The sequence below is a fragment of the Musa acuminata genome, chromosome BXJ3-1, assembly GCF_036884655.1.
Source record: "Musa acuminata AAA Group cultivar baxijiao chromosome BXJ3-1, Cavendish_Baxijiao_AAA, whole genome shotgun sequence".
NCBI lineage: Eukaryota > Viridiplantae > Streptophyta > Magnoliopsida > Zingiberales > Musaceae > Musa > Musa acuminata.
The window spans coordinates 7,681,083-7,705,759 of record NC_088349.1 but is presented as its reverse complement, the minus strand read 5'-3'; the positions used below and the strand labels follow the sequence as shown (position 1 = coordinate 7,705,759).

General features: G+C 38.0%; 3 protein-coding genes across 4 annotated transcripts; 2 read left to right on the top strand and 1 right to left on the bottom strand.

Annotated features, from left to right (window-relative positions):
- Positions 1-1,431: 1,431 nt before the first annotated feature.
- Positions 1,432-10,370, bottom strand: LOC135629552 (calmodulin-binding protein 60 A-like). Its single transcript, XM_065137078.1, has 7 exons — positions 10,116-10,370; positions 9,921-9,996; positions 8,382-8,434; positions 7,768-8,261; positions 3,252-3,412; positions 2,451-2,654; positions 1,432-2,372 (listed from the first exon to the last, which is right to left on the bottom strand). Exons 1-7 carry the CDS (start codon positions 10,211-10,213, stop codon positions 1,818-1,820), a joined length of 1,641 nt encoding a protein of 546 aa, XP_064993150.1. The 5' UTR covers positions 10,214-10,370; the 3' UTR covers positions 1,432-1,817.
- Positions 10,371-14,112: 3,742 nt separating this feature from the next.
- On the top strand, positions 14,113-19,175 carry LOC103994580 (pentatricopeptide repeat-containing protein At1g74850, chloroplastic). Of its 2 annotated transcripts, none has more exons than XM_009414957.3 (5): positions 14,113-15,742; positions 15,836-16,248; positions 17,408-17,722; positions 17,844-17,951; positions 18,304-19,175. In XM_009414957.3, the coding sequence occupies exons 1-5, from the start codon at positions 14,285-14,287 to the stop codon at positions 18,641-18,643; spliced, it is 2,634 nt and encodes an 877-aa protein (XP_009413232.2). In that variant the 5' UTR covers positions 14,113-14,284; the 3' UTR covers positions 18,644-19,175. The 2 variants fall into 2 exon arrangements, with proteins under 2 accessions (XP_009413232.2, XP_064993727.1); XM_065137655.1 differs by having other exon boundaries at positions 17,879-17,951; positions 18,304-18,443.
- Positions 19,176-20,054: 879 nt separating this feature from the next.
- On the top strand, positions 20,055-24,231 carry LOC103994590 (plant UBX domain-containing protein 4). Its single transcript, XM_009414969.3, has 4 exons — positions 20,055-20,677; positions 21,448-21,733; positions 23,504-23,599; positions 23,682-24,231. Exons 1-4 carry the CDS (start codon positions 20,163-20,165, stop codon positions 24,060-24,062), a joined length of 1,278 nt encoding a protein of 425 aa, XP_009413244.1. The 5' UTR covers positions 20,055-20,162; the 3' UTR covers positions 24,063-24,231.
- Positions 24,232-24,677: the final 446 nt, after the last annotated feature.

Genomic DNA, 24,677 nt, shown 5'->3' with positions numbered 1-24,677 from the left:
ACAAAGATGTGCACAAACTTTATCCTTAACTCTAGAAAGAATCAATGGTGTGAAATTGATTCCAATTTTGTTGAGGCAGAAGGCCATGAATATGTTTTCAGAAGCTTTACTTGACCTCCCTCGTGTGATCCTAAAGGTTCTTTGAAACCTTACACGCTTCATCATCTTCAACTTATATATGGATGCGTGTGTGTACATTCGTATGTCTACGCGTGTGTACACACACGTGAAACCATTCACTTCTCGATCATCAACTTATATGCATGTGTGTGCGTGCACGATCATCACGCATGTACGTATACATATATGTGTCAGCATGTGTGCGTGTACGTCCTTGTCTACATGTGTATGCGTGTGAATTGGGACGCTATTTGTGAAAGAAAGAAAGAAATTTTCACCATAGGAGTTGCTCGTCTCAATCAAAACCTGGAAATGCCCCCAAAATCAAATCCTCTAACCCTGACGATCCTTTTGAGCAAAGGAGGGAGAGAGGAAGACAGCGGACTGGTTTGATGGCGAGTGATGCTTTCGGATCAAGATTCATGGCAACGTAGACATGACCCGCGTCGCAAACATGGGTGATGGAAAATATCTTGATAGTCAATCTCCATCCACCCATTAATTGTTCCAAAGGTGTTGATGTAGAAGAAAATAGTCTAATCATTTCCCATCGATCGATGATGTGGGGGTGGTTATAGTTTGTCAGTCTTCGTGAATAATAATTCACATGAGATCGTTCGAACTTGTCCTCGTATTGACAACCTCAAAGGATTTTAAAATCGTTACAAAAGGTCTCCTCAGTCGGTCAAGTATAAAAATCGACTCCTGACCTTGGCTCAAGGGTTAGACAGACTAACTTAAACGTCGGAGGGGTCGGATTAAAAAAACTTCTATCAACATTGATCTTTGTATAACTCTTTGATCTTTGTCCCAACCCCAAGTTTCGCAGGCAAGATTCCACCGCCACCGCTGTGTGGAAACGAGGAATAGCTGTCTTGTTCGAATAGTCCCATCAGTTAATATTTAAGAGGTATACTTTTGAATATATATATATATATATATATGAGTTGCATACTTTCTGGTTTCCATTCCTGCAATATTCTTCCTCGGTACAAAGAAAAAATACATATTACTCAGACTTGATATCAGAATTTAGAAAATGAGAGGGCCACTCCCCTCTCAAAAAATAATCAACTTTAGTTTGTTCATTCAGTGGATGACTTCCCTAGACAGACGTGATATGAACATCAATATCAGAGGTATCAATCACAAAACAAATATCCCTTCTTCAACAAAGAGAAAAGCCGTTACCTGTATTCATTTTTTCATTTGGGTTTGTGTAATCTTCTAGTTCGTGTTTTGATTACAAAGATGCAGTAAAGAATAAAGAACCTCATATTGCCTGCAGAAAGTGTATGAACCCAACAAGGATTAAGATAAACAACAATATCCTATCATTTTTTATATATGTGTATTACGTTCTCCAGTAATGCACAGCAACCAAGGACCCGATAAAAGAGACCCTTTGGTGTCTTAGTATCATTCATTTTGTACACCATTCTATCAATCTTATACCGCTGGCCATCAAGAAGAAGAATATTGACAAGATGAAACAAGGATGACGCATATCCATTTCATCTGAGCAAATTGAAACGTTCCCTTCTTCTTGTGATTCTGTTATTCTTCATAAGAATCCCATACCATCAACAACAAGAATAAACAGAGGAGCGAGTGAAATCTCCATCCATTTCATCTGAGCCAACTAAAACCTTCTCTTTGCCATTCTATTATTCTCCAGGAGTAAAATCTTACCAAGTCTATGCTTCATGCACCCTTGACTTCATCGACATCACAATCTTACTTATGAACTTAAACACACATGACAGTTTCCTCCAACCCCTGCGAGGTTTTACAGGGGCTGCTGCTGCTAATTGCGGATCGATGAAGCCCTTGTAGGCAACCCCAAAGTCAGCTGGTGACTCAGAAATGAAGCCAATAGATGGCGAGGAAAAGCTAGAATTATACTGAGGCATGCTACTGAACAATGCCTGGCTGCTACACCCGTCGTATAGTGAAGTGCTCTGGCTATCTTGCTCATATCGAGGCTCCATGCTGCCTATAGCTTCCAGAGTATAAGCATCCAAGCCCCTCATACCCCCAACCGAGAATATATCTGGTGATGGGATGCTTGAGTAAGTGAAACCAAAGCCATCACCCTTGACAGGACTTGGAAAATTGCTGTACATGTTTTCCAATCCCAACGATGAAGTTTGCGGTGCTGGTGATGAGATACCAAGAACATCAGCTGTCTCATAAGTAGTGACATCGTTCCAGTGCTCATATGCTTGTTTTACATGATCAAGTGCTGCTGCCTAATACAAACAATGACAAGTTAGGAACACAACATATGACTTAGTTACTACAGCAATAGGAACAAGGACAGTACACACTCTTTCATCGTCTGGAAGATCGTTGATTGACATTAATCGCTGCTCCGAAAGCACCCCAAGTACTTCACCGACATCGTTGAAGATGAAACCAGTTTTCCTTTGACTATCTGGGTAGTACACATGCACCTGGTCAGTGAGATTGCATGTACGGGCATGTTCAACAGTAACTTCCCACATCCTAGCTGACATTCCACTACCCAAAATCTGCATAAAGATTTTGCAAGGAAAGATGACGGTTAACACAAAATTAGCTAATAATTTTAGCACTGCTGAAGTTGCAAGTGAAACACAGGTTTCCAAGTGTCAATAGAAACTAAAAGGGGGGAAAAACTATGCAATGCTCAGTGGAAAAATGAAATATATATATATATAATTTTAAAAAATATAACTATGTATGTTTAAAATAATTTAAAGAAATAATAATCTTTGACATTGAATAGTAATTTGTTTTTCAAACCTTTATTAATAGTAGGGAAGCCTCAAAATAATGTTTTTAAGTTAATAACAAATTAACTTGTTCTCTAGAGTTAATACGATATTTTTTAATGCTCTATTATATTTATATGTCGTGTATTATACAATAACAGCTAGAACAGTATGATGGCAAGACTAGCAAAAATGTATACGACATCATTTGACATATGCTAATAGAAAAAAAAAACCATAATCAAATATGCTGACATCCTTTGAGACAACTGCAACTTGCTTGGTTAGCAGCTATACTTGCTGAAAGCAATAAAATGAAGGAAAAAAAAACATTAATGATGAATAGAAAATGACAATAAAGAGACAGATTATTACATTTCGCAGCCTTGTAGAATCCTTGCACAGTAAAAATAAAAAATCCTGGACAGTATTAATATTCTCATTGCTCAGTCGCTTGTGAAAAGCACCATCTTTGCCAATCTTCTCTAGGCGCCACACTTCATCACTAAGTGCTGGGGGATGGTGTTTCTTGTACACTGTAAAGCAAACTCAAAATTTAGATATTCCTAACATAAACTAATACTCTCTTATGAGAAGTTAGGAATAAGTAATACAATTAACGTAATTAGGGTACATGATCCATTGAAAGATCCACTTGACCAACACATTGGATATAACATCACAGACAAAAACTGACGTCAAACCAGTCAGCAAAAACAATAAGCATGCACCCCAAAAGAATATTGGACACACTCAAAAGATATTAAATATATGGTAGTCCAGATGTATTTCTCCATAATGATGGCAGAACATTGATATTATTGCATCATCAGCAGATATCAGATATATTCAGAGAATTCTGAAGAAAATCAATCTAATGTTAAAAATATGTGTACCCTTTTGACACATGATTTCATTGTACTAACTTTTCCATAGGGTTGCAGCACGAAAATATAAAAATCGCAACCCTCATGATTAGTTGCCACCACTAGTTTTAGATTAGTTTGTTGTGTCATCAATGTTCATTTGCACTGTTGAGTAACATTTTAGCATGAGCACTACAAGCATACATGATGACATGAAATATATGATCGGTTTGGTTCTTTTCAAAAAAATTGTCCCAAGACTCAACAACATTTTCTTAGAAACAAAAACATAAAAAAAATCTATATTATTATTAGACTGCAAACTTTTCAGTAGAGTTGACTCAAAACTTCATTCCAAACAAAGCTATTAAAGATGCACTTAGACACAAGGCACACTGACATGCTTAGTCGTGTGCCTCATTAAACTTTTCCCAAAGTCTCATACACCTAAAGACATGCTTTTACAAAGTAATGCATTTATTCTTACCCATCTATTCATTTGCTGTGTACTTATTATTCCCCTATACCATTACAATATTATGTATATCATGAAAAAAAATTGCTCCATCCCTTTGGTACCTGATTCAAGCTGAGACCAACCACGATGGCTTGTTCATTACCAATCCAACACATAATCAAATGTCAGAAAGCACAACTGAATGTTTCTTTTTTTTTTTCCACGATCCTAGTGAATTTTGCCAAAACAAATCCTCCTCCTATTTTAAGTTTATTTTTTATTTTGATTTTTGGTTAAGATCCATTTTAGCCCATATGGATTTAGCCACAAACCACTTAAACCCTTATGATTTATTTATGTCTAAAATAACCCTTATATTTTCAAAAACGTAGCATATAAGACCCTCCAATCAAGTCTGAGTTAACAGATGTTAGAGTCTGCTTATGTGACATGCTAATTCATAATAAACTATTAATATAATGATATATAATTTAAGTTTTAAAAAAAGATTCAATTTAGCCCTTATGGTTTTGATCATGGACCACTTAAGCCCTTATAGTTTTGCTCGTGACTTAAGCCCTTATAAGTCCCTCCTGTCAAGTCTGAGTTAACAAATATTAGAGTCTAGTTACGTGGCATGCTAACTCATAATAAACCATTAATATAATAACATATATAATTTAAATTAAAAAATTTGATACCACTATCAATGGCAAGAGAAGGCGTCGTCGTAGAAGTGACTACCAGTAGTAGCAACGAGCCGCTGCTGCATAGTAGGGCATCATACGAATGCAGTCTCACCTATGCTGATGATAAGCACAGGAGCTTCTGGTCTTACCTCAAGTGGATATGTATCAATCAATCCGACGCTAGGTATACAATGGCTCCTAGTCCCTCTTCCTCCTTCTGGGCATTTTTGTCCCCACCGCCTCCCACTTCGTCCTCTTCTGTGCTCCCACTCATTGTGCTTACGACGTGGTGGTCCAGCTCTCCCTCACCTTCGCCTCTGGCCTCTCCTACCTTTGTCTCTCTACCTTCGTCCATCGTTACGGCCTCTGCCGCTTCCTCTTCTTCGACAAGATAGATATTTTTTTAAAACTTAAATTACACGTCATTATATTAATATTTTATTATAAGTCAGCATGTCATGTAAGTAGACTTTAACGTTTGTCAACTCAGACTTGACAGGAGAAGCTTATATGCTACGTTTTAAAAAATATATGAGTTATTTTAGACACAAACATAAAGGCTTAAGTAGTTTATGAACAAAACCACAGGGGCTAAAATAGACCATTTTTTTAACTTAAATTATACGTGTCATTATATTAATAGTTTATTATGAGTCAGCATACCATGTAAGCAGACTCTAACATCTGTTAACTCAGACTTCACGGAATGAGCTCATATGCTACGTTTTTAAAAATGTAAGGATTATTTTAGACATAAGTAAACCATAAGGACTTAAGTGATATATGACCAAAACCACATGAGCTAAAATAAGCTTTAACCCTTTTTTTTTAAATTCATGTCATTCTTCTCATGAGAGCAAATAAAGATCACATTGATTGTGCACTAATCTCATCTAGAAATACCTTCAGCAAAAAGTACTGAAAGTCTGAAACCACCAAGTAGATTAACTCTCCTAATCCAGTCCACATGCATAACTGTAACTTCAAACATGGGTTCTTGAAATAATTTGATCCTAATCTATCTTTGCTGAACTGTAACCATAACCCATTACAATGTAAGCATGATGAAAACATACTTCTGTCATTTAATCTTTTGTTCTACTGTTCAACTTTAGCAACTTCTTCCTATGATTCAACTTCTGTCATCCTGCTCTTGTTTCAAAACATCTCTTCAGGTACTCACCTAATCTATGTTGACTATCGGACGCCCATTTTCTTTAAATCTTTTGTTTTTCAGGCTCAGCCATCAACAAGTTTAAGGTTCACTTTCTAATCAAACTGGCAACTACATTTCAAAACTTATTGCAGCAGAGCTGAATATCATTTGAAACCTATTAAGCCCTTTCTCAAAAAGGCAACGAAATGTAGGTATCAGAGAGATGATCTAGCTTTAGAAATGATGAGGGCCCAAGTGAGAAATGAGGACTACCAATCTCTATAAGCACGTCATGGCATAAAGCCACTATTGGAGTAGGCCTCACATACATTATGCTATGATTTAATTTTGGGTTATATTTGCGCCTTGAAAAGAACATGAAGCCCTTAAGTAATATAGCAAAACCCCCAATTTAATCCTACATCGAAAGTGGAAGGAGAATCTGGACCAGGCAAATTCACCTAGTTTGTTTCAAAACAAATCTTACCACCTAGCAAACTCACCATACTGGTTTAGGCTTACCACCCGAAAATTTATTTCCCTTTTTTGTTTCTATAAGAATATGACAGCTGTCTTAACTTCAATCTCTTTCTCTCTCCCACTGTTCACTCCTCCTTTTCTGTTGCTTTCACCTCCCCTCCTGCCCCACCATGTCCTCTTCCTAGTCCAGGATACCTCATCCTCTTCTTCAGCTTCTCCTCCCCCCATTCCCTCTATGCCTCTCGTCTCTCTGTCTTTCAATTCTCCCCTTTTTCTCTCCTGATTAGACATGTACTGCTAAGCAAAAGGGCATACCGACACACGGTATGCACAAGCATACCAGTATCTTACCGATCTGCCTAACGTCCAGTAACGACACATGGATCGAGATTTGAAACTTCGAATTGACCTCTCTATTTTTGTATGTTCAAATACAATTAAGCTTCAAATTCCAAGTGACATTCCATGAATCTATCATGGAAAGCATCATAAGAGTTGAAAAGGACAGGCTTCATCGTTCGTTGCATCAGTATGATTATCAAGCCAACTAGACAAGTCTCTTCAATTATCCAAAATCAAGAGTTAACCAATGCAAAATAAAAGCAATGATAGAAATGGTCTTACGGGATAGATTTGAATTTTGAAATATAAAAAATATAATGAAGAGCTTGTTAATAAACACAAACAAAATCTTGGAATGAATCAAAAAATACTCAGAAAAGGAAACAGTCTCACAGTGGATTTGAATTTAAAAATGCAGAAATATAACGAAAAACGTGTTAATAAGCACATAATCTTGGAATGAATCAAAAGATGCTCAGTAAAGGAGAATGCGAAGGGATTACCATCTTCATGGTGTTGAATAATTAGTTGCAACCATGATAATATAGAGTGTTTGTGTGTACACATTTAGAAGTAAACACCCACACACGCAACACCCTTGATTGCACCCATTTTTTTAATTTAAAGGAAGAAAATATGCAGACTACAATTACAGGTCAAAAGAAAGGAAAAAAGAAAAAATCGAAAACTTGTTTGTCACTAATATTTCAGATAATTGTATATTTGAGCTTGAAATTGACACAATATCAGATATATCAACCAAATTAGATTCATTATAAGTTAGCTACTGCTCATGAAGTAACACACCATTAATCAAAGAGTTACATAGCATCATTCGATAATGTATTGTTAATATATAACAGAAACATAATAGAAGAACTAAATGTTTCAATAAACTCACATTCACCACGGTGGTCCTTAACCATGAATGGCTCAGTCTTGGCTTCTCTTACTCTGATCCCATTGTAGTGACCATCAAGAACCCTTGCTCCCAGCCTGAATTTTCGACTCCTTGTCCAGCTAGAGTTGTCTGTAAATGAAATCTCTCCCAATATACCAATCCCTGCATTAAGATCTACGAAAACATCGCCAGTCAGCAATGAGCGCTTGCCTTCCCTTTCTCTCACAATATTATTCTTAAATTCATCAAATGTCCAATTGCCATCCTCGCCAAATTCAAAGTCTCCCTCAAGAACAACTATTTCCACCTTCAATGATGATTCAGGACCTGTTGTGACAACTTGCCCAGTCAAGGCATCAATTAAATCTACAAAATTGGCAGAAGTATCCTCTCCTTCAATTCTAGAGCCAGTGAATATGGGAAGAGAGAGCTTGCTCCTGAACTGAAGTTGTAGACTTCTTGTAGTAGAACAAACAACCTGCTTTTCACATTGTCTGATTGATGACAGATATTATTATCAACTGTAAATTCCAAGAGAAGATGAGCAAATGATGGCATTTTCAATTATTCCAAAGTAAAAGATTAATATTCATTTAAAAAAAGTCGGTTCTTACCTTGTAATGCTAGCCAAGTGCTTCGAAAGGGCCAAATCAACTTCTTCCCTAATCTGCAAGAAGTTTAAAGAATATCATTCAAAAAAAAAACGTAAGAAGTTAAACTAGGGGCTAGATCATGTAATACAGACAAAAAGTGAATAGCGATAAATAAATCATGAAACAATAATCAGAATTTTTGACAGAAAGGGAATTCTTTTGACCACGTCATGGGTTTATAAAATCTCTCTGGCATAGAAAAATTGAACACTACTAAAGAATCACTAATCTGATTGTTCGATCATTATCTATTTAGCTTCCATCTATAACTCTCAAGTCACATCTTTCACTGATAAAATTAAACTGAATCATAGACAGAATATTTGCATAATAAGGATTTTTTTCTTTGCAAAGGATAAGTGGCGAAGGCGGATTCGAACCCATCATATTGTGATGATCTGTCAAAGAAGTTCAATTCATGTAACTTTAAAAGAATTCTAAATTTTAGATCAAAATTCATCGTAGGGAAAGGAGAGTGATTGAAGTAGTAGGTAACTTTCTTCACCGAGTATCAGCAGGTGAGTTGGAGCCACAGCAGAAAGTTATTTGTTAAAAAATGATCTTTGGCTCCATGATATATAAGGGCTCTTCAATAACATCAAGAATTATGTAAATATGTCAAGAATTATGTAAATATGTCCCTTCCGTATCATTGCCAAGTCACGGTTAGAGAAATAATCCAATAGGAAGCAATAAAAGTTCATCCGATCAATCTCCATGTGCTCTCTAAAAGCAGAGATCTATCCCCTGCAGCAATTTCTGCAAATTAGCTTGGTCTGATCTCATTTATTTTGTGTCAATTGCCAAAATCTCCGTTTTTTTTAGTATGGACATTTAGAAAACGTGCAATCCAACTACATATCCCACAACGACTAGCAGAAACATTTTTGACTGTGCAGCATCATGCTTTCCTCCTGTCTAGTTTGTTGATCTATCCACAGTTCACCTGGTGAGATGATCAGTAAGCACATAGACTGATCACTCTTTGTCCATGAAATGATGTCAGCTGATATTAAGCATAGATATAGCACAAGGTAATACTTTCTTTTTAGACAACGGTCCAGGGATTCAAACCCAACCAACTCACAAATAGTGGCGATGACCCTACCAACTGGGTTATCAATGGGGATGGAGTGATGCACAATTTATATTGACTCACTACTATAGTCTACCCAATAAGAATATGCATTAGACAATGCATTACCTTTTATTAAGTAAAATTTCCAATATAATCAAACTGTTCAGCCAACCAGCAGTTAAAGTGTACCAACTATTATCATGCTAGCTTCACTGTTTGATTTTTACTTCTTTTTTTTCGTCTTATTTTGTCATGCGAATAAGCTTTTTATAACCAAAGGGCAATCGACCACTAAGAGAGAAATTCCCCAGTTACTTTGCATTCTTCCAATTGACTCCAAGCTGATTGCAGAAGTATGGAGCAATTACAGATAACATTGCAGGGAAAGAAGGTACACATATGGAGTTGAGATTAATTCTCACAATCTTCCGGATCAACGGCTCCATTGCCGCGAGACACTTCTGAATTTTGTGCTTCTGCATCGCTTCCTCTACCACCCTGAAAGAATGATCACCATCTCAGAAGGAATCACTTCAAGAACACGCCAAAGCGAAACCCCAGCGAGAAATCCCACGCCGTCATCGGGCAATTAGGGTGAAAGTGGCGGAGCTACTGACCTATGGAAGCGAATCTTCTGCCGCTTCTCGTCGGGCGATCCGCTGCCGTCGGACGACGCCCCCACCTCCCCTTCCTCCGGCTGCCGCTTCTGCGACATGGCTCTCCTCCGTGGGCCGGGATCCCACTCGAATCCCTGGCGATGATACAGCAGACCTCGACGATCGCGAGCCGAGCAGAAAGAAGCCCTCGAGTTATCGGTCGCCCGCCTCCACCTATCTGCTTCGAACCTGTCCCCCACAACCACATTTTTTGTGCGTGAAGGCGCTTCGTCTCGTAGATTTCTCTTCCGGAAACCGACTCGCGGGAGCGATCGATCATGAGGGCGGGGCCCGCCGGAAGCGCGTCGGTGGGCCCCACGCGGTGAGCCCACGATGCGGCCGGTCCACGCGTCCCTCGTGATACGGTCCGCACCGGGGGATCGGGTGTCGGCCTCCGAGGGCGTAGGTGTCTTAGAAGGCGTCTGTCCCGCTGACGCGTGTCATTTGTTTCTTATATCACTCGGGGCCCACACGAGACCCGCCACGCGAGTGGCATATTTAATTCGTGTCTCGGCACGTGTTTTATCATCAGTGAAGGGTATATAGTCTCGATTAAAATGATCAATTATATAGTAAAAGGATGTGTCTCTCATTATATTACGACTATAGTTGCGTGAGATTATATCTCAGCCATCCGTCCGAAGTCGATCTACGTTCTCCGCGCTGTGTATATGGACGGCCGTGATCTAATTTTAGACAATCAAGGGAACGGTCATGATCGACGTTTGATTAAATCAACGATTATGATTGAGATGATAGCAAAGAACCGATTAAAGTTGAGGACGTTTTATATCGACGTCTAAGCTATCATGATTCAGTCTTACATCGATATCAATTTTGAAGGAGAGATAACAATTTTATTGGTTAAATGAATAATCATCGATCTCGAGCTTGAATGAGAGACAACAACTTTATTGCTCAAATGAACAATCATCATGATTTGGATGGATATTATTATTTTTGGATCTTTATGAATAGGAATGATTGCTCTCTTCACGTTGAGTGTAAGAGGTCAAATTTGTGTCTTTCAATGTCGAAAGGTGAACCTAATACATGAAGTTTATGTCAATAAAAAAAAGTTGAAGAGTTCATATAAGAAAAATTATTTCGGATTTAGACTAATATGTATTGATCTTATTTTATTTATTTATTTGTTTTATATTTTGAGATGATTTGATGATGCCTTCGAAGGTTTAAATGAAACCTAAAATGTCTTTAACAAGAGAGGATCTGATTTTTTTTTTTTTGAGAAATATTATGTGTGATTTTCTTTTAGCTGCTTATAGTTAGGGTTTGGAGAGAGGATCAATTAAGAGATAAAAATATATTTCTTTATAGTTTGAATAGAATAAAAAAGAATTATTGAATAAGTTTTATTGAAGAAGCTTGAATGTATTAATGTGTCTTTCTCCTATTTATACAAATTAAGATGAAAAATTTTTTTCAATAGAGGATTTTCCTCAAGTGAGTAAAGAGATTTTTTCAGACTAACCTTTTATAACTGATTAAGCTAGAAGAAATATTTCACAAAGTAAGAATAATATTTTAAAGTAATTTTATATTATGTGAATATTAACGTGGCTTAGTTGATGATGTTAAGGTCGGTATAACACTACGAGGAGAGAAAAAACTGTATAATTTAAGTAAGATCGGATTTAATTATTATCTTTTAGTCATATATAAATGAAGTACTTATAGCTTATCAAAAGTCAAAAAAATAAAATATATCATGAAAATCTACATAAAATCTAGAGTACTGATGGATAATAATATCATGAAAAATATTTTAAAATTATGCCAATTGGATTATCTACTATTTTGGATAATAATAGTGCTATTACTATTTATCCTAATAAAAGCTAATTCAATCTATTTCAATGCCACCCTAATTTAGTACAAATATAACCCTAATTTCAACCCAAATTATCTTTAAATAAGGTTTCAAAATACCAACCACTTATTTTGGTACTTTGTCACCTTAGCATTTTATTCAAACTTTCAACATATCTTCGGTAAATTTTCTAGTCATCCGACATATCGATTTCATCATAATATTTATCTTTTTAATGTGATATTTAATCCTTTGATGTACTGCTCGAACCTTTAACATGAAATTTAATTTTTAATATGATAATAATATAACATAACATTTAACTCTTTAATTTGATATTTGCCCCTCAATAGTCTTTAATTTGAAATAATTTCTACATCATTTAACATAATGTTAGTTTATCAAATTCATCAATTGATTTTATCATCAAAATTCTAGACTCAATATAAAATTAATAAGCTAAAGAATATCGTCAACCCTCTCTCGAAACATTATTATACCATTACATAATTACACCCAACACAATATTATCATTTTTTATATTAAACTATATCTTATTAGTGTGATAGTCCAAAACCATACTATAAAAACACATCTTAAATGTATTATCTTATTAGACTCTTAAAAATTCAAAATTTAGTCAACACGATCGAATTTGTCAAAATTTATTTTAATAGCATTCATATTCTCAGTAATTACATTTAATTTTCTTGATATATTATTAATCTAATTATTTTTTAAAATGTTATATTATTTTGATATCCTCTATTGAGAATATGCTGATAAAAAAATTAAGATGGTACGAAGGCAATAGCTCCCATGTTCAAAACTTGTTCAGATTGCATTCTATCAACATTTTATAGAAAAAATATAACATTGATTAAAAAATTAAGACTTTAAAATTAATCATGTTTATAGAGAATATTATATGGCTACAATCTCAATAACTAATTATGTTATGTGCTATAAATGTGATGGTTCGTTGTCAGGAATATATATATATTTTGTAATAATACTATTTTATTTGTTCGGGAAATAAAAAAGATGATTTGAAGATGAATCATAATAATTCATGACATTATAATGATCGATCTTAGTCGTCCATATGATTGTTCTTCGAGATATTTTGACGATCAATACAATTATTTTCATGAATTAAAATCTAAATTTGATATATCCTCCTAATTTCAAATGAAGCTTAAGGTGTATTAGTTTTGGAATCAATATAATACCAACACGAGATTAGCACATTTGTGTTACATCCATACATTGAGTCGACAAAATTAACTCAGTTAATGAATATTTAACAAAATAAAAAAATTTAATAAATATATTATTTATAAATTAAAAATATGATGAAAGAATACTTATGTGATCATCAGATATATTTGAGATTTTAAAAAAAATTATATGATAATTATTATACCAATAATATTTTTATATATCTATATATTAAATAATTAAGAAAGAAAATATATATATATATATATATATATATATATATATATATAATTATGTTGGTGAGAAGAAAATATTAAGATGAACGTGTGAAACTACTGGGAAATATAAGAAAAACATATTTTATTCATCAAGAATTAGGTGTAATTTCAATAAGGTATAAAATTAGAGATAGTCATTTAATATTGTATAAACGTATGTTCAATGATTATTTAGGAGAGAGAGAGAGGAAGATATAAAATAAAATTTTAAATATTTTTAAATAATTAAAAACTAAAAATATTTTAATAAAAATAATAAAATAAAAATTTTAATATATTTAATTTAATTAAATAATTATTATAAAATCTCAATGATGATAAAAAATTAATGTAGCCTATCCCAAATCGTTGAACTGTATGGATTTATTGTTGTGGTAGTAGTTATATCCAACTGCCAAAAGTGCCGTTTAGGATTAGCGGGTCGGATCCACTATGGTACCCGCTGTGGTATCGGAAGCAACATAAGAAGTTTGCGGGTCGGATCCACTTCAGGCTGTGCGATCAAGCGATGTTTTGGCGATCGTTTGTGGATCCAATTATGGTTTGAATTCGACAATAATCGGATTCGGGTCCTGACCGTTTCGCATGTTTTCGCGTTCAACCACCGCTATCCACACCGCGACGGGCCGTAAAAATCCTCTCCATGCCTCAACTCCACGGCGGCGGCAGGCGAAACCTTTCGCCTCTCTGTTCTCTCTTCCCCATCTAAAACCCCTACTCGCCCAATCCCAAACTCTCCCACATCCCGTCGGTCTCCTCCACCTTCCGTGGTTGCATTCCGCGCCAAATTGGTCGCAGAAATGACCATCCTTTCTCACCCCTTCCCCACTCCCCGAACCACCACCACTCCCACTTCCACATTCTTCTCTTCCCAGATCCTTCGCAAGCCCTTCCTGGGAGCACAGCGGCTGGGGCAGCCTCCGCCGTCGCGGCTTAATTGTGCCCCAATCGAGCGCCTACGTCCGAGGGCGGGCATAACCGCGGCCGGGCGGAGCAAGCCAAAGGAGCTGGTGCTCGGAAACCCGTCGGTGGCCGTGGAAAAGGGCAAGTACAGCTACGACGTGGAGACCCTCATCAACAAGCTCAGCAGCCTCCCGCCTCGCGGCAGCATTGCCCGCTGTCTCGAGGCCTTCCGCCACCGCCTCTCCCTCGCGGACTTCGCCCTCGTCTTCAAGGAGTTCGCTCGCCGCGGCGACTGGCAACGCTCCCTCCGCCTCTTCAAGTACATGCAGCGCCAGTCGTGGTGCCGCCCCAACGAGCACATCCACGCCATCCTCATCGGCGTGCTCGGCCGCGAGGCCCTCCTTGACAAGTGCCTCGACGTGTTCGACGACATGCCGGCTCATTCGGTCCCGCGCACCGCACTATCTTACACGGCGCTCATCAACGCCTACGGCCGCAACGGCGACCACGAGACCGCGCTGGCGCTCCTCGCCCGGATGAAGGACGACCGCGTGGCTCCGACGTCCCTCACCTACAACACAGTCATCAACGCGTGCGCTCGTGGCGGGCTCCCATGGGATTCTCTGCTCGGCCTGTTCGCGGAGATGCGCCACGACGGAATTCATCCGGACCTCGTCACCTACAACACCCTCCTTGCCGCCGCGGGGGCGCGGGGGCTTGCCGATGAGGCGGAGATGGTGCTTCGGACCATGCTTGAGGCCGGCGTCTTACCCGACAACGCAACTCACACTTACCTCGTCGACACATTCGCCAAACTTGGCCAACTCGATCGTGTTTCGGAGCTTCTGTTGGAAATGGAAGCGAGCGGCCACCTTCCCGACGCCGTTGCTTACAACGTGCTCATGGAGGCGTACGCGAAGGCAGGTGCAACGAAGGAGGCGATGGGGGTCCTCCGCCAGATGCAGGCGGCAGCGTGCACCCCCACCGCCGCGACCTACAGCATCCTTCTCAATCTCTACGGGAGGAGTGGGCAGTACGAGGACGTCCGCGACCTCTTCTTGGAGATGAAGGTCGGGAATACCGCACCGGATGCCTCCACATATAACATCCTCATTAGTGTGTTTGGGGAGGGGGGTTACTTCAAGGAGGTGATCACGCTGTTCCATGACATGGTGGAGGAGAACGTAGAGCCCAATATGGAGACCTATGAAGGACTCATGTTCGCCTGCGGAAAGGGGGGTCTTCATCAAGAAGCCAAGGCGGTGCTCTCCCACATGAACCAGAAGGGAATTGTCCCAAGCTCAAAGGCCTATACCGGAGTTGTAGAAGCATATGGACAGGCAGCTTTATATGAGGTCAGCTGCCACACTCGTGTGCTCGAGTTAATTCTTCTAGTCCAGTGGTCATCACACCAGCCCTATAAATTTGGTTACTCATTTATTTTGCAGGAAGCTTTTGTCGCATTTAACACCATGCATGAAATTGGGAGCATAGCGACAGTGGAGACTTATAATTCCCTGTTATATACTTTTGCTAGAGGGGGTCTCTTCAAGGAAGCACAGGCGATCTTGGCACGGATGGATGGAGCTGGGGTTCAGAGAGTTGATGATACTTTCAATGCCCTCATTGATGCATACTGTCAAGGAGGACAGTTTGAGGATGCTTTGAAGGCTTATGTGGAAATGCAGAAATCAAAATGCAAACCAAATGAGTGGACCCTGGAGGGAATTCTGAACGTCTACTGCATCGCTGGGCTTGTTGATGAGAGCAAGGAGCAGTTCCAAGAAATTCAGTCGCTCGGGGTCATGCCTAGTGTCGTGGCCTACTGCATGTTGCTTGGCATATATGCTAAGAATGACAGGTAATAACTGAAATATGTCTTTGGCTACCTTTTTTTTGTTGTTTTAGGATGCTAGTTCTCTAGCATATTTTTCATATATGGTCCATGTATTTATGAGAGTTTGAAATAGACTTAAACAACCACATAACTATGATATGATAGCTAGTGAGCTTTAGATTGCATAACCATGATATTATAGCTTTTGGGCTTCAGAATAAAAAGGAAATTGTGGGTTTTCGCTCTAAAAATTATATATGCATGTATGTATGTATGTGTAATCCATTAATTCAAATATGAACCACTCAAAATGTTTGAACCCATATTTATAGTAGTAGTTGTATCTAACTCTCTAGACCAACTTAATTCTCCTTCCATGTTTGATACAAGTTCAAATTTAGGGTGTCATAACGTCCCACTTAGTCTTGATATCTTCGAGGTTCATAACTTAGAATTACCCTAGCAGGGCATGTAAACCCAGTACATCTGTGGTTTCACATCATGTTGTGCCTCTACAAGTACTTAATACTAGGTCTCAGACTTGGCCCAATGGGAAAACTATAATTAAGTATATTTAACTTGTACCATAGCATAGCGTATCAAATGGTGCAATTATCAAATCTGATATGCAATATCTACTATGATAATTTCTGTCTTTCATTTCAACCGTATTACTCAACCAATTCCTACTTATGTCATGGAATTTTATAAACTGCACACCATTCTTCAGTCTCGTAGTTGTCATTCTCATTAATTATCTCTGTGTATGGAATTAATTAGCTCAATTTCTGCTGATGATATTATTTGAAAGTTTGATGTAAATTAGAGATAGTGTCCATTTTTGTTCCCTTTTCCATGAAAGGACATTACATGTGAATCTTGGTTAGCCTACTATGATGATCGTTTATAGAATATTAATTTATTAATGTATATTGCTTCTGTGCTTTAGTTTGCTTTGTATATTTTTCTTCTTTATATGCAAACATGACTAAAACAAGACTATTGTATTTGGCTTCTCTTCAGTATTTACAAGTTCTTTCTTTAATTTTATTTCCATTCTTCAGTTTCAGGAGTTGTAGAATATGATTGCTTCTTTCCATATTATCTCTTGAAGAGCTTTTTCTTGCCCGATTTTGATCATTATCACCAATTTGGCATATTCTATTTTTCACCCATATTATAGGTGGGATGAGGCTTACCAGTTGCTGGAAGAAATGAAAACGAATAGGGTTTCTAATACTCATCAAGTAATTGCTTCAATGATCAATGGGGAATATGATGATGAATCCAATTGGCAAATGGTGGAGTATGTCTTTGACAAATATAACTCTGAAGGTTGTGGTTACGGTTTGCGATTGTACAATGCACTCCTAGAAGCACTTTGGTGGCTGGGCCAAAAAGAAAGGGGTGCACGCGTACTCAACGAAGCAACCAAGCGTGGGCTCTTTCCTGAGCTGTACCGTCAAAGCAATCTAGTTTGGTCTCTTGATGTCCATAGGTACCATGTACTTTTTATCTTATTCTTGTTGTGTATCTCTTGCATTACAGCAATGCTGGATACAGTAACTTTCATACAAGTTCGGAAACGTTCAAAACTTAAGATTTTATTCACTCATCAGGATGTCTTTTGGTGGCGCTCTTACTGCTGTATCAGTGTGGCTTGGCGACATGCATGCTAGATTCAAGCGAGGGGATGATCTTCCTAACTTGGCGACAGTTGTTGTAGTGTGAGCTTGTTGCATCCTCCTTAAGCTGTTTCTTTTAAAGTTTCTTATGATATCTCATGACAATTCGTTAACGCTTGTGGACTTTATCTCACTCCTACCTAGTTGATCAAATGATTGCAGCTTACGTTGCCTATTATATCCTTGCAAGATATATGTTTAAGAATTTTGATCATGACCATGCAATCTTGACTAGCTGATGGCTTCTACTTATGATTTTTCATTGAACACAATATTTTTCAGGGTGGCTCTGATTATTCCAATTGCATTATATAGTGGATTAGTTATTAAGGTTTCTTATTGTTTATGACGTGATGTTTAATGCTCATTTTGACAATTTTTATTTGTTAATCAGGCGTGGGGAGATGGAGAAAAGTTCAGTAACAAGGGGGTTACCTGTTCCGAAGGCAGTATACTCATTCCTAAGAGATAATGTATCTTCATCATTCCATTTTCCTGGATGGAACAAGGGCCGTGTTGTCTGCCAGAGATCTCAGCTGAAAAAGCTCCAATTAAGTGTCTCAGATTCATCTACAGATGCCTCTGAAGCTACGGATTTGGTTCCTATAACGAATGCAGACTTCCCACAACCTGGTACCCGAATACACACTGCCGAGTTCAACAGTGACAGTGAAAGCGGTACTGATGATGAGTCATTAAGCAGTGAAAAGGAAGCAGAACTTCTACCGATATGAATGCACTGGTGACTTGGCAATCCTGCGTGTGCAGCTAACCCTGTTGACATTGAGACAATTTTGAGTGTGGCTGGTGCAGAAAGAACATTGACTGAATTGGAGGTTTGCAAGTTATCGAAGTTTTAGCTTTGAATTAATGGGGCTTCCTACAGGATGGTTACCATCCCACATGGTGTATCAGTATACCGGTAGCATGAGATGTAAGGCTATGGAAGTGCAAGGCCTGAGTTTAGGAGCTCTTGATTGCATCCAAATGTTCCATGGATGTATCCTGCAGATGTCTGAATTTAATTGCTTAAGATGGGTCTATGTAACCTGGGAAGTATCAATATACTCTTGAAAGAGACACATATATGCCCTTATTTTGCGGTGGTATCCTTTTAGTCGGAAAAAATCTAGCAGGCTGTCTACTCGTCTGGTTATGATAGATCAGTTCTGTATGTATCAAAGTTCTTTCAACTGTTTGCTCTAGTTGTTCATACTCTGGAATAAGGTTTTGATATTGATGGGCACTGTTTCTGGATGGAGCTAATTCCACTCTCCAATTTACTCCCATATGGAAAGTAGAAAGATGATTATGAGTTCATGTAGATTATGACAGATCTATTATCACTAACTAAGGTGATTGAAGCTCATTAATTAGGAAATAATATAGTGGTGATTTTATTTGGCATATTATTTTTTTATAAGTTCTTTACAATTGATCCAATAAATAGTAATCTGGTCATATATATTGTTTCCACTAGATTGACAAATTATGTTCTGCAAGTATCTGCCTGAGATTGAATACCATTGGGTTAACAACAGATTAATACTAAAACTTTCAATTGAGAATAGCAACATGTATTGGTAACTTGGAATTTCATTCCACCTGAATTTAAACTCAATTAATTATCTAAATGTCTCTGTTCTTATTATCTGAATTCATTCCAAACTTCATAAAAAAAAAAAATTGTGAATCCAATTTATACAAATCGGATGAGCACAAATATTCCAAAAAAATCCAGTTTCGAATTATATTATATTCTAATTCAAAATCAACTACCTACCTATATATTTGATGCGGATATTATGAATTTGAAGTATATATATTTTTATTCAAAACTGCAGTGCCCTCATGCATTTATTTTTCCATTTGAATATTTTAAATGGTTACTATCAATTACCAATTACATTAGCTGACATCCTTGAAATTTGAATTCTATCTTCAAAAGATTCGCAAGTCCGATTTAATCGGGTCGTGTAGATCCGAGTAACGACAAAATATGATCCGCTGCGATATTTACAATCAACCCCTTAAGTCAAGTTCAGATCGATCGTACACGTAACTGATATCCCATTTCGAGCCCTGATCCGTTTCCTTGGAACGGATACGGTGCAATAGCACTTACGCGATGGACCAGCCCAATAGCATCGATCCACGGCCCATTCTCGTGTACCGCTGCCGTGAGATCCAAGCAAACACGATTCCATCGGTCAAGAAGGGCCGAGGGCTGAGAGAATAAGGGTAAGGGGGGCGATGGAGGGGCGTGGCAGGAGCTTGGAGGATGAAGAGAAGAGAAGCCTGGTAGAGACGTTCCTGGGTATCACCGCCTCTACCCGAGAGGAAGCTCTTTTCTTCCTCGAGAGCCACGATTGGGTCCTCGATTCTGCCATCCTCTCCTTCTACGACGACAACTCCGATTCCCACCAGCACCGCCAACCCCAAGACCACGACGACGACCCCGCCGACCAGGACGAGGACTACATACCTCAGGAAGTCGCCGCTCCCGCAGCCGTACCGCCCCCGCGTGTGACTCGTTCCACCGGCGCCGCTGCTGCACCGACCGCGCGGGTGACTCGTTCTTCTGCCTCTGCCGCTGCTCTTAGTGGATCCTCGACCGCGATGGGTTCCAGAGGGGATAAGAAGCCTTCCAAACCGTCCGGCAGCCGGCCGACCATCCGAACCCTAGCCGATCTGAACCGGAGTTCTGATCCGGGCTCCGATAGCGACTCCGATGGACCACAAGAGTACTACACTGGCGGCGAGAAGAGGTTGCAATTTCCATTAATCTGTTTTTTCACCTGATTTCAGTAGGAATGATATATGTGAATATTAGATCAGTTGTTTGGGGACATCGAGCATTGGTAGGCTCTGAAACCAAAAAAATGGGTAAAGAAGGATATCAAAAATTAGGAAAGCGTTTTAATTTGATGCGTATTCCAAACAAATTTTATTGATATGTTCTTTTAAGATCTCAAGCTATGTATTCTATTAGAATGACGATATAAGATAATTATTGAACTGAGTGAAGTGTTGTAACTTTGGGAGAGAAATGAACGCAGGAACGTTCCACGGGATTTTACATTATGATATTACCTTGCGTTTATGCTGACATATCTTTCCGATTGAGAGCATATAAAGCCACCCATTTCCAACTTTTGGTTTATAAGGAGAGACGGATTAAGTACTGGAGAGATTGCATAACTTCTAGCATAGTGTTATATTTATAAGATATTTTTGTACGAAATTATAAGTTTTGGCCCTTGCACATTGCATATTTGGGAATATTTATGTTGTCAAAATAAATTGTTGATAAAAGAAGATGAAAATGAATGCAATTGTGTTTAGCCTGACGTATTGTGTGGAATAGATCTGCTTCATGTTCCAATGATGTATATATATGTTGTAGGTACTATTCCTTGCAAAAAGCTTAACATGATCACCAAAATATAACCATTCCTTAGACACAAGTACTTCATAAACTTATTATGCATATAAAAATACCAATGGTTCTGCTTCACTCCATTTAATTGTTGTGCAGTGGTATGCTTGTTCAAGATCCTTCAAAAGGTGGCAATGATGTTGATGCAATATTTGAGCAAGCTAGGCAGATGGGAGCCATGCAGGGACCTTTTGAGCCTCAGCAATCCTCTAGTTCTAGAAGTTTTACTGGAACTGGTAGGTTATTGACAGGTGAATCAGTACCACCTGCTCCCCAACAGCCTGAAAATGTTGTGCACAATATCTATTTCTGGAGGAATGGATTTACTGTGAATGATGGTCCATTAAGGAGGTTTGATGATCCTGAGAATGCGTCCTTCTTAGAGGTAAAATAAATACATATCCTATTCTTTTGATTTGTTTTTAATCAATTTATTTATTTCTTAAAACTGTTTCCTTTTAAGGTTTTAAAGTTGCAGGTTGTCATTCTGTGAATCAGGATCAGTGATCTTCTTTGTGATGTAATGTTAACTATAATCTTGATTAGATCTGCATCTTCTTCTGCATAAAGTTCATATATTGGATGATGCTTTGAATTCTTACGTTAGTTCCAATCATCTTTAGTTTGATGTGATCATTATACATTTGGGTTTGACTTTTAACAAAGAATGAAGCAGCATTATTTATGGGTCATTGAAAAATGAATTCAGTCAAAGTCTGGTAAATCTGAGATTGGTTATCTTCTACTTTCTTTTCTTAACAATGTCATTCACTTATTGGACTCTGATGTGAAAGAGTAAGGACATTGGGTTTTATACTGAATAGGTTTAGTGTAGGGTAACAGTTATATATGAGAAAGATCAAGGGGAATTTAGAGGTTACACAGTGCTCTAGATGAAAGAGAATCAATGAATATGATATCACATTATAATAAGGAACAAGAAGAATGCCTTACAGGTCATGGATAGTGTGTTCCACATTGCTATCCAACAATTTTTGTAATAAAATATCAACTAAACATGCACAGAATCAACAAAGATTATTTATATAGGTCAACTTAAATGTGCACAGAATTAACAGAAATCAAATCTCACCTCTTTGTTAAACCGGGGTAGGTCTCATATGTCATTGATGTAGGCTTCTCATTATCATGAAACCATCTTTCAGAAAATAGTACTAGTGTGACTATACCAGATGGACTTACTATCTCAATCATTTAGATAGGATGAGCCTTGAACATGTGGCTAAAAATGTTGAAGCTCTAGTTACTAGTGGCAGGTCCATTAAGCTTTCTCTGCCGATCCAATCCCCTATTTATTTTTAATGTGGAAAACATAAGGACATCACAGTATCTCCCCTTAAAAATTAAGTTGTCCTTATAAGGCTCAAATTGTATCCTGTAATCATTCCCTAATAGGTGTCAGAAACCCTGGGCACTGGTGATGTCTCTGCTCCGTAATATCTCTCTTGGACTGTCCATCAATACTCATGGTAATATAATCACTACAATACTAATTGTTATGGCCCTGTATTGATGAAATTTACGTGTTCATTTAGATAATATTATGAATAGAATGTGTTTTTCACCACATAACCCAAGATACTCAAGCCCAAGTGACTTGTAGAAACTCTCGTTGCATACCAATCAGTCTGTTAATTGCATTTAATGTGAGAATAAATGATGCCTTACAAGCTGTATGTGTACTATCAGATGGAAATTACTTTTGGCCTCGTCCCTCGTAAATGATCTTCAAAAGTTTCAAGTGGGGAAGATAATCTCAAAAGGCTGTGTGTCACATGTGGCTGTGTAAACCACACCTTTAACTAAGTCAATTTTTAAAAGGAAATAACCAGTGAGGCAAATTTAATTAGTTCTGTTGCTGATTGAATGCTTGTTGATACTCAAGTTCAAAATTACAAAGAAAACAGAAATAAGGGCTAAATTTCCTAATAGATCGGCAATTTATGTGCTAACAACTTAATATACATTGTACGCAGAATGTTATAGGTCTAGCACTTTGCTCAACACATCATCCTTGAGACCAAATTTGCTTCAATCCTTGAATAGTTTGCTAAGATTTTCAAAAGAAATTGCAAGAATTGTCCTGTTATTTCTATTCTAATGATAAGATCACAACCACGATGTTGATTTGCAGAGCATTAGAAAGTCTGAATGCCCTAAAGAACTTGAACCAGCAGATCGGAGGTCTATGGTTAATGTCAATCTCATTCGGAGGGAAGAAAATTGCCCAGTATGTATACTTTGAATATTGACTTTATACGTGTTTCATTATACACTGAGGTATCATGCCCCAAATTTTCACTCTTCGACAGGAACCTGCAAGACGCCTCACTCCATTCCAAGGTGTAGGAAGGACACTTGCTGGTGGATCTTCTGACAGTTCTGTGACTGAACCTACTGTGGATAATGCTGCGTCCAGTGCAGTGCCTTCGTCTTTCGGCCTTTCAGTTGATGAATCTATGCCGTCCACTTCAATTCAGCTAAGGTTAGCGGACGGCACTCGCATGGTTGCACGCTTTAATACTCATCATACAATAGGTGACATTCGGGCATTCATCGATGCATCAAGGCCTGGTTCAGCGAGAACTTACCAGCTACAAACTGTTGGTTTTCCACCCAAGCAGCTGAATGATGTCGGTAAGACAATTGAGGAAGCAGGACTTGCCAACTCGGTTATTATTCAAAAAGGTTGATTGATTTCATGCATTAGTGTTGCTATTTAGGAGCACCTAAACTACTAAAGACTAGGCATAGCCTGTGTCCTATCGGATGCTTTCAGACTTTTAAAACTGTTACTGAATGATTTGGAATTTGTTGTTTGGTGTTGAGATGATACATTTCTATTACCTATAATTTTGTTAATCATGTGGCGTAAATCCTCAAGATGCAGTTTTTTGTTGATGTTTGCAGTATTTTATTAAGCCGTACAAATGATATTGATGCAGCTATATTAATCTATGCGTTAGGGAAGTTCTGTGAGCAATATATGCTGTTCTCTTTTTGCTTTTAGGTTTCAGTAAATGAAATGTTTGGAGTGTCTTATGGCAGGGCTCACCTTTTTTGATCAATCTCTTCGTAAACAACGTATTAAATTCATCTCTCGTTCTATATGATATCAGGATTTCTTTGGACACATTACAACGTATACTTCATGTTTCCTTCTCTTTTCATCGTTTCCTTAAATCTCTCTTGCAAATTCTTGCTTGTATAGTTGATCGATTTGACGAGTGCCTAAAATATTTAATTTATTGTTAACTGTAACATACTCATGGAAGCTTTATATAAAATCATTTTCATTTTTCAGTCTT

Bases quoted from the DNA above. Each gene is read 5' to 3' on its own strand.
- LOC103994580 (XM_009414957.3), top strand. From the start codon at position 14,285: ATGACCATCCTTTCTCACCCCTTCCCCACTCCCCGAACCACCACCACT. The intron at 16,249-17,407 runs GTAATAACTGAA...CCCATATTATAG, and splicing joins ATATATGCTAAGAATGACAG to GTGGGATGAGGCTTACCAGT. The intron at 17,952-18,303 runs GTGAGCTTGTTG...TTTGTTAATCAG, and splicing joins TTGGCGACAGTTGTTGTAGT to GCGTGGGGAGATGGAGAAAA.
- LOC103994590 (XM_009414969.3), top strand. From the start codon at position 20,163: ATGGAGGGGCGTGGCAGGAGCTTGGAGGATGAAGAGAAGAGAAGCCTG. The intron at 21,734-23,503 runs GTAAAATAAATA...GTTGATTTGCAG, and splicing joins AGAATGCGTCCTTCTTAGAG to AGCATTAGAAAGTCTGAATG. The intron at 23,600-23,681 runs GTATGTATACTT...ACTCTTCGACAG, and splicing joins GGAGGGAAGAAAATTGCCCA to GAACCTGCAAGACGCCTCAC.
- LOC135629552 (XM_065137078.1), bottom strand. From the start codon at position 10,213: ATGTCGCAGAAGCGGCAGCCGGAGGAAGGGGAGGTGGGGGCGTCGTCC. The intron at 8,262-8,381 runs GTAAGAACCGAC...GTCATCAATCAG, and splicing joins CACTTGGCTAGCATTACAAG to ACAATGTGAAAAGCAGGTTG. The intron at 2,655-3,251 runs GTAATAATCTGT...ATCTTTATGCAG, and splicing joins ATTCTACAAGGCTGCGAAAT to ATTTTGGGTAGTGGAATGTC.